The sequence below is a fragment of the Ctenopharyngodon idella genome, chromosome 1 (genome assembly GCF_019924925.1).
Source record: "Ctenopharyngodon idella isolate HZGC_01 chromosome 1, HZGC01, whole genome shotgun sequence".
In the NCBI taxonomy this organism is placed as follows: Eukaryota; Metazoa; Chordata; class Actinopteri; order Cypriniformes; family Xenocyprididae; genus Ctenopharyngodon; species Ctenopharyngodon idella.
The window spans coordinates 25,147,022-25,162,734 of record NC_067220.1 but is presented as its reverse complement, the minus strand read 5'-3'; the positions used below and the strand labels follow the sequence as shown (position 1 = coordinate 25,162,734).

Genomic DNA, 15,713 nt, shown 5'->3' with positions numbered 1-15,713 from the left:
GCACGAAAGTTGCTCGGCTCGATGAGGTCTATATGTGTACTGAGTTTCATACTAATACATGGAAGTGTGTTTGATATATGGACCAAGTTTTCGGACCCCATTCTAGAGGACGCCGTAGAGCCCCTGTGCTACGCCTGGGTCCCGCAGATTCCAATGTGTGTGCCAAACACTTAAATGAACACCCAAAGATAAACACTCTCAACAGGCTTACTAATACATTCTGGAACTAACTAGCAAAGTCAGGCAAGGAAAGCACAGCAATTGAGCACAAGGCTAATGAAAGAAGTGATGAAGGAGGCTTAATGATAAGACATTTAACAGCTTCTGATTTCGTCCACATTTTCATTTTTATTCACGAACTTATGGGATAAGCAAATAGGCCTTGGCGATGCATTTATTTATATTCATCTTGAACACTTGTCGAGGATCGTGAGTGAACACGATCATCCTTTCCTCTTTACTACATTACAGAATGAAATAAACATGAATGAAAATCAAAAAAATATGTTGAAAGATACAGTAGCTTACCGAAATCTGTATCAGGTCAGTTCAATCAGTGTTGCAAACAATGTCACATATATATACCTCAGAAAAGCCATTTGTTGACCATAAACTTAGTCAGCAGCAAGAAAAATAAAAAAACAAACTATTTAAAACAAAACGAACTGGATTAGAAACTTAATTATGTAAGTATAAGTATTATAATATATAATAAAATGGACAAACTGGGTGCGTGTAATCAAACGCATCGATTTCATTTCATTCTGGAGACTGAACTCGCACTCTGCTGCCACACTGGAGCGCACTCACCACCAACTGGACAGGGGTGGGAATTACAGTTACAAGCAACATCAGCCTCAGTAATCTGTCAAAATGACGGACGGGCTGCAGAGTTTTTCCGTCACTGCTAAAAAAAATTCCGTCAATGACGGAAAATTTTCGTTTAACGCAACCTTTGAGATTTTATATATATATATATATATATATATATATATATATATATATATATATATATATACGTCACATTACCGCCGGTGACAATCCACGACCACGGTGGTGCGGTTGTCATGCCGACCGTCACAGCCCTAACTACAAGGGACATAACAATGAGCTTGTACTGAAATAGTTGTGTTGGCATAAATGTGTTTTTGTGTATATGAGTGTGTCTACATCATTTGTGTAGTATGTGTATAGGGGCTGTAACAGTGCTCTTCTTGGTCTTTGCAGGCAGCTGAGTTGGGGGAATTTACTGCCAAAATTGCCCTGCTGGAGGATGCCAAGAGGAAAAAGGAAGAGGAGGCAACAGAATGGCAGCATAAAGTAAGAAAGACATATTTCTTTTATGCATACTTCACATACTTCTGGTGTTGTCCTTGATGGCTGTATCGCATGTGTTGCTTTTCATTCCTGTGCTTGGATTTTTATTATTTTTGTTAATAAACTCAGTGTACTGTACTTGGATCCTATTTTTCGTTATTTCTGAATCAACCAGCATTATAGAACACCAGACAATCACTATGGGTCCAGCAGTATCTGCGGGAGTACGTCTCCCCCTTATTTGTCAAGGCGACCGCTCCCTCAAGGATCATACCCAGGAATTGCCCACCAAACTGACATTCCAGATAGGTCTCTCATTGTTTTCTATCAGTCTGGACTCAATGAACCATTAAAATAACAACTGTTTAGTTACGATCCTTAAGGAATCTTTGTGGACTTTTGGATCTCCCATCACTGTGGGAGTGGCGGAGGAGCCCCTAATGATTTTTTGGGGTGCCATCCACCTCAAGCTTCGGCGTCCACAGAGTTTGGGCCGCCACAGACATCATCTGCCAGTATCAGCCTGGCTATTGTATCTGTCTCAGGGCAGATAAGTCTGGCATCTAGTGTGATGTCAGCTCTGATGTCAGTTTGTGCGGCCCACAGGCCAAGCCCAATGGTCTCAGCGCTCCCAAGCTCAGTGGTCTCACTGCACCCAAGCCAAGGGGTCTTAGCGCTTCCAAATCAAGTGTTTCCAATTCCAGTGGTCCAAGAGCTTCCAAGTCTGGTGGTCCCGGAGGTCCTACCACTGTCATCTGTACTGCCTGTGATGGCTACCGCCATCTTGTGTGTGTGGGTTGTACATGCTCCTCCTGAGGAGACAGTGTCTGCTGCAGCTTCCTCTGAGACATCTGCACTCCCTATCACGGCTATGGAGGTCATACCTGAGCTCTCTGTCTGCTCCAACACTGCCAAGGAGGCCGTCTCTAAACTAACCAGCTCTGCCGGCTCCGCCCTGGCTCCCTAAACTGCCATCTTGGTTCCTTACTCCATCGGCTTCGCCCTTGTCCCTTTGCCCCATTTGCTCCACCTTGGTGTCCTCCAGCTCTGCCAACTCTGCCCTGGCTCCCTACTAACCAATTAGCCCTCTGTGTATTTATACCCCAGTGTGTCCCTTGTTGAATGTCTGGTGTTGTCTTTGGTGTTGTGTTGCTTTCGGTTCCATTTTCTCCCCATGTTTGGATTTACTTTATTTTGCCTATGTTTCTCTGTGCTTGGATTTACTTTTTATTTTTGTTAATTAACTCAGTGTACTGCACTTGGTTTGTATTTTCCATTATTTCTGAATTAACAAGCATTACAGTGCCCCATTTCTAATATGAATATATACCCTGACATACAGTTGTTTGTTGTCTTCATATCCTCTTGTCTTCAGGTCCTCATAGCAGCATGAAAAATAAAAACTTTGCTATTCAAATTTGAATAAATTATGCACTGAAAGCAAGGAACATGACAATAGAATGCACTAGTGTTCGTACACTTTTTTAGACATGCAAGTATTTTTCCATTCATTTTTCACATAGGGATTTTAAAAAAAACTATTTGTTAAAGAGTTATGAGCGATGAAACAAGTCATTCGGCTATGATATGAATCATATCATTACAAATTTTTATTTGAAGCAAATACTTTTTTGTAAATCAGACAAAAAAAACAAAGGTACAAGACTGTGTACTTAACCGCTTTAGTGAGGGAAAGAACTACATTGCAAAAAGTATAACTGAATCAAAAACATACAGGTAAATGTAAAATTGTTGATTTTATATATACAGGTGCTGGTCATATAATTAGAATATCGTGAAAAAGTTCATTTTTTTATTGTAAATTATTTTAAAAAATGAAACGTTCATATATTCTAGATTCCCTACATGTAAAGTAAAGCATTTCAAAAGTTTTTTTTTTTTAATTTGTTGATTAGAGCGTACAGCTAATGAAAGTCCAAAATCCAGTATCTCAAAATATTAGAATATTTACATTTGAGTTTGATTAAATGACCATCCCTACAGTATAAATTCCGGGTATCTCTTGTTCTTTGAAACCACACTAATGGGGAAGACTGCTGACTTGGCAATGGTCCAGGAGACAATCATTGACACCCTCCACAAAGAGAGTAAGTCACAGAAGGTCATTACTGAATGGGGTGGCTGTTTACAGAGTGATGTATCAAAGCATATTAAATGCAAAGTTGACTGGAAGGAAGAAATTGGGTAGGCAAAGGTGCACAAGCAACAGGGATGACCGCAAGCTTGAGAATACTGTCAAGTAAAGCCGATTCAAACACTTGGGAGAGCTTCACAATGAGTAGAATGAAGCCGGAGTCAGCGCATCAAGAGTCACCACACTCAGACATCTTCAGGAAAAGGACTACCAAGCCACTTCTGAACCAGAGACAACGTCAGAAGCATCTTACCTGGGCTAAGGAGAAAAAGAACTGGATAGTGGTCGAAAGTCCTCTTTTCAGATGAAAGTAAATTTTGCATTTCATGTTGAAATCATGGTCCCAGAGTCTGAAGGAAGACTGGAGAGGCACAGAATCCAAGCTGCTTGAAGTCTAGTGTGAAGTTTCTGAAGTCAATAATGATTTGGGGGGGCCGTGACGTCTGCTGGTATTGGTCCATTGTGTTTTATCAAGTGCAAAGTCAATGCAGCCATCTTCCAGGAGATTTTGGAGCACTTTATGCTTCCATCTGCTGACAAGCTTTATGGAGATGCTGATTTCCTTTTCCAGCAGGACTTTAGCATCTGCCCACAGTGCAAAAACCACTTCCAAGTGGTTTGCTGACCATGATATTACTGTGCTTTATTGGCCAGCCAATATGCCTGACCTGAATCTATGGGATATTTTCAAGAGAAAGATGAGAAACAGTCGATCCAACAATATACAGATGATCTGAAGGCTCAATAGTGCCTCAGCAGTGCCACAGGCTGATCACTTCCATGCCACACTTCACTGATGCAGTAATTTGTGCTAGGAGCAAGTCATTTGCTGTAATATGTCCTGCCGATCAAGTATTGAGTGCACAAAAGAACATACTTTAAAGAACTTGAACTTTTCTGTTTTGCAAATCAATTTTTTGATTGATCTTAGGAAATATTCTAATATTTTGAAATACTGGATTTTGGACTTTCATGAGCTGTACGCTCTAATCATCAAAATTTAAAAAAAATAACTTTTGAAATGTTTTACTTTACATGTAGGGAATCTAGAATATATGAAAGTTTCATTTTTAAAAATAATTTATAATAAAAAAATGAACTTTTTGATGATATTCTAATTATATGACCAGCACCTGTATATACAGTGGGTACGGAAAGTATTCAGACCCCCTTAAATTTTTCACTCTTTGTTATATTGCAGCCATTTGCTAAAATCATTTAAGTTCATTTTTTTCCTCATTAATGTACACACAGCACCCCATATTGACAGAAAAACACAGAATTGTTGACATTTTTGCAGATTTATTAAAAAAGAAAAATGAAATATCACATGGTCCTAAGTATTCAGACCCTTTGCTGTGACACTCATATATTTAACTCAGGTGCTGTCCATTTCTTCTGATCATCCTTGAGATGGTTCTACACCTTCATTTGAGTCCAGCTGTGTTTGATTATACTGATTGGACTTGATTAGGAAAGCCACACACCTGTCTATATAAGACCTTACAGCTCACAGTGCATGTCAGAGCAAATGAGAATCATGAGGTCAAAGGAACTGCCTGAAGAGCTCAGAGACAGAATTGTGGCAAGGCACAGATCTGGCCAAGGTTACAAAAAAATTTCTGCTGCACTTAAGGTTCCTAAGAGCACAGTGGCCTCCATAATCCTTAAATGGAAGACGTTTGGGACGACCAGAGCCCTTCCTAGAGCTGGCCGTCTGGCCAAACTGAGCTATCGGGGGAGAAGAGCCTTGGTGAGAGAGGTAAAGAAGAACCCAAAGATCACTGTGGCTGAGCTCCAGAGATGCAGTCGGGAGATGGGAGAAAGTTGTAGGAAGTCAACCATCACTGCAGCCCTCCACCAGTCGGGGCTTTATGGCAGAGTGGCCCGACGGAAGCCTCTCCTCAGTGCAAGACACATGAAAGCCCGCATGGAGTTTGCTAAAGATGGTGAGAAATAAGATTCTCTGGTCTGATGAGACCAAGATAGAACTTTTTGGCCTTAAATCTAAGCGGTATGTGTGGAGAAAACCAGGCACTGCTCATCACCTGTCCAATACAGTCCCAACAGTGAAGCATGGTGGTGGCAACATCATGCTGTGGGGGTGTTTTTCAGCTGCAGGGACAGGACGACTGGTTGCAATCGAGGGAAAGATGAATGCGGCCAAGTACAGGGATATCCTGGACGAAAATCTTCTCCAGAGTGCTCAGGACCTCAGACTGGGCCGAAGGTTTACCTTCCAACAAGACAATGACCCTAAGCACACAGCTAAAATAATGAAGGAGTGGCATCACAACAACTCTGTGACTGTTCTTGAATGGCCCAGCCAGAGCCCTGACTTAAACCCAATTGAGCATCTGGAGAGACCTAAAAATGGCTGTCCAGATCAAAAGGGTGCTTCTACTAAATACTGAGCAAAGGGTCTGAATACTTAGGACCATGTGATATTTCAGTTTTTCTTTTTTAATAAATCTGCAAAAATGTCAACAATTCTGTGTTTTTCTGTCAATATGGGGTGCTGTGTGTACATTAATGAGGAAAAAAATGAACTTAAATGATTTTAGCAAATGGCCGCAATATAACAAAGAGTGAAAAATTTAATGGGGGTCTGAATACTTTCCGTACCCACTGTGTGTATATATATATATATATATATATATATATATATACACACACACACACACACAGTCACGGAACAGAAGGCAACAGACAGGTGAGTAGAAATATAAACAGAGTTTATTGAACAGGTTGGAATGAATGACAGGATCTGAATATGCAGCAATGGTGAGTATAACAGATAGAGTGAGTCTATGGATGGCTTAACTGGAGGGTAACAGTCCATGTATTGCAGATGCTATTTTGACGGGGAAGATGGTGATGCAGGCTGAGTGGAGGATCCAGGGACAAGACACGAGGAACAGAAGACAGATGACAGAAGACGGGTCAGGAACAATAGGTAGGTTTCTCAGGTGAGCATAACAGGTAGGTGGTGGATCTTGTCATAGACGTAGAGGTACACTTAAATGTACACGTCGACGAGACCAGAACTCTAGTGAGGAAGGTGACTGCAGATATAGGGAGTGCTGATGAGTGGTAACGAGGGTGCTGGGAGAATGCTGGGAGCTGCAGTGCAGAGAAGGTGACTGAGCTGGTGATTGTGACACACACATACAGGGTACGGTTTGGGGGATTAAAAATAAAATACTCCAGAACTGATGTCAGAACTGGGCGTGAATCAGGTGATCACACAGAGCGGTAAGGTTTCAGCCTATTATAGTGAATCACTTTAGGCTTTGACCTAGAATCAAGCAAATCTTTCACTTTAACTCCAATGTTACTCCAATGTCATCTGCCACTGAATCCAGTCTACTCAAGACCTTGTATGGACCAGTCCATTTCGGAGAGAGTTTGTGTCTTGACATAGCTGAAAGATCAACCCATACACAAGATCATTAGGTTAAAGGGATAGTTCACCCAAAAATGAAAATTTGATGTTTATCTACTTACCCCCAGGGCATCCAAGATGTAGGTGACTTTGTTTCTTCAGTAGAACACAAATGATGATTTTTAACTCCAACCGTTGCGGTCTGTCAGTCGTATAATGCTTGTCAATGGTAACTCCATCTATAAGAGTCAAAAAAACATGCACAGACAAATCCAAATTAAACCCTGCGGCTCGTGACTACACATTGATGTCCTAAGACACGAAATGATCGGTTTGTGCAAGAAACCGAACAGTATTTATATCATTTTTCACCTCTAAAACACCACTATGTCCAACTGCCTTGCGCATCCGGTTGGTGAGGTCTGAAGTTCACTTAATTTCACTCGTTTAATCTGACTCCAATTTCAAATGATTATTAGTCTTAGGTTGTGTTTCCAATTAGAAATTAATCATTGGTTATGTATTAATTTAGATATTTGATTATTCTAGGTATCCCATACTTTAAATTATTCGTTCATTACGGACCCATCATCGCTCAGAGAATTCACATCGGCCGTCTGCATGGTCACGGACATAAATTCGCCAGTTTATGATTCTTAGTCAGAGGGTGCAGAGTTTACTAATGCATTTGAGTCAAACTGCCACATGCTTGTTCATACAAAAATACAGTTTTCTTAGTCACGATACTAGGGCTGCACAATTAATCGTAATCGAATCAATCGCGATTTGGCTTAGTGCGATTATGACATTGCAAAGGCTGTGATTTTTATTTATATAAATATGTACACAGCGTGTTAGTGAAGAGCTGCTCTGTGATCAGTAGTAAATGACGCTCTATCTGAAATCACTGCATTAGAAAAAGCAGCACACGTCAAATATACAAACTTTCCAAACATGAGAAGCCTTTATGAACTTCTTTTCTAACAAAAGACAACATTTAATGTGTTTTTACTTCAAACTCACTTCATAATGTCAGTTGAGTGTTTGAAATAGCATTTTGATTAGCACTGGATTATAAATATACTTTATTATTACGGAAATAACCAAGAAGACTTGAAGAAAACATATAAACCATGTATTGTTGTAGTCGTCTGTTTATTTTATTCATGTTTAATCAATCAAAGTGTTTCTACCTTCTTTTTATTCAGTCACAGCGATAGCATGATGCCCATTGGGGATTTCCTGGAACAGCGTTTGTTATATTGCGAATATTTGGAGTATTTGGAGTATCTGCTCAAGGGTGCCCTCTGGCGTCCAGTATGAAACAGACATGTTTAGCGCCAAGTAAAGCTCACTCAATCCTATTCAGGGTAAAAATAGGAAAAATAATTCCTCTCTCTAAAGAACTTTGAGGGGAACATATAAACAATATGTTTTTCTCCAGCGTACATAAGTGTACGTACGGTTTTTTTTTTCCACAGTGGATGCATAAGAGGCACGTAGTTCATACTAAATACATGGACTCCATTTTTGATTTTGCATACCTCCTGACAAAAATAAAGAAATTATTGAAACAGATTTTTATCATAATAATATAATATTTGATAATAAATCCTTAGACCTTTCTAATGACTTATAGACATACTGCTTGTTAACAGGTAACTCCACATTTTGTCATACAAGTTTTAAATATTATTTTCTAATTATTATAGTTATATTAATAATTATATACTAATGCTAAATACTTTAATAATGAAAGTTATTACAACAGTAATATTTCTTATTTGGTTTAATATTTTTATTTAGCAATAATGATAATAATAATAAAAATAATTAGTCAAAATAATATATTAGCAGAGTTTCGGGCCAAATTGTGCGACCCTACAAACAAGCAATACAAGCCTGGTATTGTTTGTAATTTTATTTCTTTTGTTTTATAAAATCGCATTTTAAATCGCATATTGCAATTTTAACCAGAAAAATCGCAATTAGATTTTTTCTCCAAATCTGCAACTTGCAAATTCAACTTGCAAATTCAACAACAGACAAACTCAAAAGTCCCATGATGTGCTAACATGCTCCTTTCATGAGGCTCTCTAGTTGGACCTGTCCTGACGCAGATTTATGGAAATAATGGACTCCAATAATCTACTAGTCATAATGATTTCAGAAGAATCCCGAGTAAATCAAATATAACATTTTATTTGTCAAGTAAAAATGTATCATGCCAATTACATAGTTGGACAATTAGAAGCCAATTCAGAAATAAAGATTCAATTGAACATCAATTGAAATGCACATGCACACAGTGGTGGATTAGTGTTTTTTAAGACACTTGCCCATCACTGCATGGGGGTTTCTGGCTACAGAAGATCCCACATGACTGCCTTGCACTTTACCTTATATACCAAGACCAGAACAAAAGGATTGTAAATTTTTATTACACAAACACCTGTTTTGGGGGGAGAGGAGTGGGTTTTTCAGATGTCTTGAAGAGACACCATTAGTTTAGTTTTCAGTCTTCTTCATAATACCAGTGACTGCTGTGAAATTGAGACCATTTTACCAATCGCACTGAAAGGAACACGAAAGGAAAAAAACAATAGATATACAAGTTACATTATACATAGAATATAAACTTTCAGTGACTTAAGTCAGGGGGAAGGAGAGTTTGTTTGTGTGTGTGTGTACGGGAGGGGGGGTTGCATACTGTAGATGTGTGAGACCAGTTTAGGGCAAGGCGTTGTCCTATGCTATTTCTTTGAGATCTTCTCTCCAGATGAGTTTTATTGCTTTATTGCAGGGTGCTTTATCTCAGTTATTGTTACTTAGCATGAAAATCAAGTCTTACACTTACACCTTTGGGCCAGTAGCATCTCACCAGAGCATTTTGCAATGTCTTTTGTGCACTGAAATGTCCAGAGAGTGAATTACCATGTGAAGTCTCAAACACGTTACGCTGTAGTGCAGGTGGAACTACAATCTGCAGAATCTGTTCATCTGGTGGAGGTCAGACTCTACAACAAAGGACAGAATCCACAAAGGTAAGCTTTGGGAACTCTTTCCAGAAATGTCTGAATCCGTTAGCAGTACCTTTGAGCGGTGCATATGGGGGTCTCTTCTTAGTTAACACCCATTCGGAGACAACACTCAAAACAGGGTCAGCTTTCTGAGCATGTAATACATCTCCACTATCCAGGCATTTGATGCTGGAAAAGGTAGAGGGAGCAGAATTTAACCCTCTGGGGTCTGAGGATTTTTGGGGCCCTGGAGAAGTTTTGACATGCACTGACATTTGTGCTTTTTTCAGTTGTTCATAAACATATTAATAGAAAAGGTGTCATTACACTGTATTCAGCATGAACTAGGCTACCATAATATGTGAGGAACATGTATGTACATGTTTGTATTTTTTAAGGAATAACGTTTATGCGTGGTTATTGAAAAAACAAAAAACTTAAGTCACTGAAATAAGGCCACAAAATAAATACAAAATATGTGTTCACAAGACTTCTGGGTATTGGAGGTTGTAGACTAGAGTTTTTGCTTCAAAATGATGTAAAAATTATCCTGCCTACTTGTTCATATAAAACAATATAGAGATTTAAATTTTGTAAGACACTTTTTGTCAAGAAACACAGTATGCATGGAGGCGTGAATCTTCATGAATAATGCTGTGATTCACACCTGAGAAGACAAAGACCCGCATAATGAGCCCTTTCAGTCAGGTAGGCTATGTGAAAAAACCCTCTGTGATCATGCTGATAACAGGAACACGTTAATATAATGTCCACTCTTGACAAAAAAAAACATGATTTTTGTGATCTCATGCATGCACGTATTATTGCACATCATGTGAAGAAAATTTTGTATAGGCCTATGTTAAATTACAGTACCAGTCAAAAGATTGGGTGCATTACTATTATAATGTTTTTAAAAGGAGTCTCAAGTCTCAAACCAAATCATTTCTATTTTAATATACTTTAAAATATAATGTATTTCTGTGATGCAAAGCGTCTGAACATTCATGTTACCTCTATGACATTTCATATAGGCTATTATATTTGTTATATAGACTAAATGTTAATGTGCAGTTGACAAACTATACATCATTAAAAAGATCTAAGACTCAAGCTTCACATTTTGACCTCTGTTTTACTCTCATAGCAACCGTAATTTGTTAATAGCCTATGCGTCAGGAGTTATGAATATGAAAAACGGAGTCATTACCTTTGACAAAACAACATCCATCAGGGCTTTTAGCTTAAAAGCATGCACATTTCGAGAAATATTGATGGATTCTCATATGTTTATGTCAATTTTCTATACAGAGGAGTAATATTTATTCAATATTTATTATCACCACTATGAGCGCTGGATACTGTGTTTTCAATTCATACTTGCAGCCGGAGGGCTTTCTGTGCACATTTAGTCCACAAATGACTCGTTAGAAGAACAGACATACCATGTGGCATTCCAGGAACTAACAGAGGCTTCCAGACATCGCTAACCATGGCTATAACATGCAGATAGACACTTTTGAAAATAATAAATACACGATTGCGACGATGTATACATGTATTGCCTCAGAATTTGTGTCTGAATAGCATTCGCTCCGTGGGCGTGGCCGAATGGTGGATAATGAGCTGACTCACAGATGTCTGACATGTCTCCCTTTTCATTCAGATTACATAAACAGAGAATATTTGTTCTCGATTTGACTTACATGATTTAAAACCTGACATTTCAACGTTTCTTTAGACATAAACCTCAAGGTACAGTTCATTTTCTGAGAACTATCAGATTGGACTTCGTTCAGAGGGAGACGACAGATCACACATCATGTTAGTTTTCTTTATTTTCCAAAAAGCACATTTTGTTTTTACTCTGACTGTACACAAATAAAAGAAGATATTTCACAGATTAAAATAGAGTATAACTCTTAATTGTATGTGCAAAATTGATGGAGTATTTTGAGTCTCTTTCATACTGATAAGAAAAAAAGCAAGGTGGTATTGCCGGCGCAACCGCCGGCTCGAGGGGGTTAAAGGCTCAAACCCAGAGCCTGCACCAGAAGAAACAGGCTTTGCAGAAGTAGGATTTGATTCGGCTACCTCAGTCTGCATCGAATCAGTAACAAAATGGACAGGCTTGATCTCCAAGTCATTGGAAATGTTGTTCTCGCTGTCAGGTCGATGAGACATGGCATCAGCATTAGCATGTTTGTGACCATGTCGGTACTCAATGGTCCAGTCATATAGGTCAATCTCCAGAGCCTGCCTTGCTCTGTGACCCGTTGGATCACCATCCAAAACCATTCATCTCAGACTAAGCAAAGGCTTGTGATCAGTGATGATTCGAAAAGAATCACCCATGAGATATTGACGAAAATGACAAATGGACCAAACAATAGCCCACAACTCCCTGTCATATGTGGACCATCGTTTTTCAGTAGATGTCAGAATGTGACTGCCATAAGTGATGACACTTTCTTTGTCGTCAACATTTATCTGGGACAGAACACATCCGATAGCTGTGCTGGAAGCGTCACTGAAGAACAAAATCTCCTTTGAAAAGTATGGGTAGCAAAGAATTGGAGCATTGGTAATTGCATGTCGTAAAGAATTGAAAGCTTCCTGTTCTGCCTCAGTCCAAACAAACAACTTCCCTTTCTGAGTGAAATTTGAGCAAAGCAGTAAATGAAATGCCTGTAATATGAACACAGGCCTAAGAAGGCTCGAACTTCTGTAGGATTTCCAGGAGTTGGCCATTCCTTAACCTTCTCAATGTTTTTCTCATCAGGCTGAAGACCAGTAGAAGATACAACATGGCCCAGAAATGTCACTTGCTGTTGGGCAAATGAACATTTAGCTGGTTTTAGCTTCAAGTTTGCTGCTGAAGACCTCCCTCAGGTGTTGAATGTGCTCTGAAAAATTCTTGCTGTAGATGATGATATCATCTAAATACACAAGACATGCTTTCCAGGAGAGACCCTGCAACACTAGCTGCATCAAATGTTGAAAAGTGGGCGGAGCATTGACAAGACCCATTGGCATCACTGTAAACTGATATAAAGAACGACCAGTAGTAAAGGCTGTTTTTGGTTTGTCAGCCTCATAAAGCTGCACTTGCCAATATCCGGATGAAAGATCCACGGTACTGAATGTAGAAGAACCTCCAAGTGCATCCAAGGTGCCTTCTGTTGTGGGTAAAGGATGGGCGCCCTTAATGGTGACAGAATTAAGGCCCCTATAATCGCAAAAGCACCAGGTGCCATCTTTTTTTCCGCACCATAATGACAGGTGCAGCCCAAGGGCTATGACTGACATCCACAGTACCTTTCACCAACATGTCACCCACCTGTGACTGAATCACCTCTTGTATCTGAGGAGAAATATGATAGGCTCATTTTTTAATGGGAATTGCATTGTCAGTATTGATTTTGTGTGTAACTATATACGCTCTTCCAAAATCTGTAGGGCTCTTTCTAAACACGTCACAATACTCATGCAACAGTTCGTTCACCTGAGTGTCAGACAGATTTCCACTTTGAATCTCAAATGGAAGAGGCAGCACCTGTGTAGAAGGGGTGGAATCATTGCATACAGAATCTGAGTGCTGAACAACATTAACTGGGGGAGTTCACTCCAGTAAACCAAGATGCATACCTGATTGCAGTACAAAAGGGCTGTTTGTTGGATTCAGGACCCGCACTACAGTTTGACCATTTTCAGCTAATGTAAGGGTGCGTGCAACTGCAATACCATCCAACTTAGATGGATATGGCTCAAGCAAGCTTAGGCTAATCTCAGGTTAAAAGTCACAGTTCCCAGAGTATCTACATTCTGACCAGTTACAGACTTTGACAGAACGAAATTAGTCTTTTGTGGTCTTTTGCACAATGAAGGAATTGCCATACGGGTAGTTTCATTAATGAATGAAATGCTAGAACCAGTGTATATCATGATGTGCATGTCAGTACCTTCAACAATGCCATTGATGTGTGTCCTTCATGTCTGTAGCAGGACAGTGTCTAGTCTCTGGACGGCTGGTGTCTGTGTTTGTCATCTGTATGATTTCGTTTGGGGCTGGTGGTGAAACAGGTGAAACAATAGTGGAAGTTTCCCTGATGACGGCTGTGATGATCTGGGTAGATGCCATGTGGACCACTCTGAAGATCCAGGCTGTGCTGCTGAGATCTGTAATGATGACCTTTATACTACTCAAAGGTGACACGCTTGTGATGAGTGCTTGGACTGCGTCGTTGAAGTGACAAGCTGTTGTAAGACATGGTGTCATTCTGTTGTCCCCGCCTGTCATCCGCATAGTAGTCAGTGCAGACTGCAGTGGAGTATTTTGGAGAATAGCAATCCTGGAATCTCTCCCTACGGTGAGGCGAAAAAACCACTCTGTCATTATGCTGATATGTGTCGTCCCGCCGTCTGCAAAGGTCTCTGCAAAGTCTGGGAGATCTTCTGTAGCTGTCGGGTGAAGGAGAACGAGCATCTGAATGTCTGGTCGGTGAATGTCCATACAGTGCACTCCATGCCATAGCATATCTTGTTGGACTGCGTCAATATGGTGATGGAGTTTGGTGTGATCAGCTGCGTTGATCGTGCAACTGCAAGCATAGCATAGCTTCACTGTGGTTTGTGATTTATTTTCAAGAGAAAAAAACTTTTTACAAATTGTGTGTGTGTGTGTATATATATATACCTCAAAGTTATGTTAGAAGCAGGAAAAATGGGCAAGCGTAAGAATTTGACAAGGGCCAAATTGTGATAGCTAGACGACTGGGTCAACGCATCTCCAAAACTGCAGCTCTTGTGGGGTGTTCCCGGTCTGCAGTGGTCAGTATCTATCAAAAGTGGTCCAAAGAAGGAACAATGGTGAACTGGCGACAGGGTCATGGGCCGCCAAGGCTCGCTGATGCACGTGGGGAGCGAAGACTGGCAATGCATTGTTGCAGACCATGTACACCCTTTCATGGAAACAGTATTCCCTGGTGGCTGTGGCCTCTTTAAAGGATTAGTTCACTTTCAAATGAAAATTACCCCAAGCTTTACTCACCCTGAAGCCATCCTAGGTGTGTTTGACTTTCTTGTTTCTGATGAAGACAATCTGAGAAATATTAATAAATATCCTGATGCATCCGAGCTTTATAATGGCAATAATGCGCTACCAAATGAGTATGAGCTGAAGAAAGTGTCTCCATCCACATCCATCCATCATAAACATATTCCACATGGCTCCGGAGGGTTAATAAAGGCCTTCTGAAGCGAAGCAATGCGTTTGTGTGTAAAAAATATCCATATTTAACAAGTTATGAAGTACAATATGTAGCTTCCGCCAGACCGCCTTCTGTATTCTTCAAAAAGCTTACGCTGTACGTCCTACGCCTTTCCTATTTAACTTACGGAACTGACGCAATGCCAGTTCCGCTTTTTCCGTAATTTGAATATGGAAGGAGGTCTGGCGGAAGCTACATATTGTACTTCATAACTTGTTAAATATGGATTTATTTATTTTTACGCAAACACATTGCTTCGCTTTAAGCTTTCCCACTGAATACCTTGGTCCAAAGCGGGCCAACTGGGGCTTGAGGAGTGGTCATGAACAAAGGCCGGAGTTTACCTGAGTCAGGAGACGGTCAACACCGCTGCTCATTTCCCATGTTATCAGGCTACTAGCTAACTTCAACATTTAAGACATTTTAAACAATTTTCAGCTCAAAACTCACTTTCAGACTGTTTGAAATAACTTCCTTGTGATCCGATGGGGATTCTGATCACCGTATGAGGCAGAAATATATTTATATGCTATGCTAAAATCTACTTATGCTAATCATTGCAATAA

The 15,713-nt window shown here is 39.9% G+C and overlaps 1 protein-coding gene across 5 annotated transcripts in view; it reads left to right on the top strand.

Moving 5' to 3' along the window:
- The window catches only part of LOC127514079 (radixin), a 310,901-nt gene that overhangs the window by 254,728 nt on the left and 40,460 nt on the right, over positions 1–15,713 (top strand). For all 5 annotated transcript variants that reach the window (XM_051896477.1, XM_051896486.1, XM_051896467.1 and 2 more), the window contains one exon: positions 1,228–1,320. In XM_051896477.1, coding sequence (XP_051752437.1) covers positions 1,228–1,320 — 93 coding nt within the window. The remainder of the gene's footprint in view (positions 1–1,227; positions 1,321–15,713) is intronic.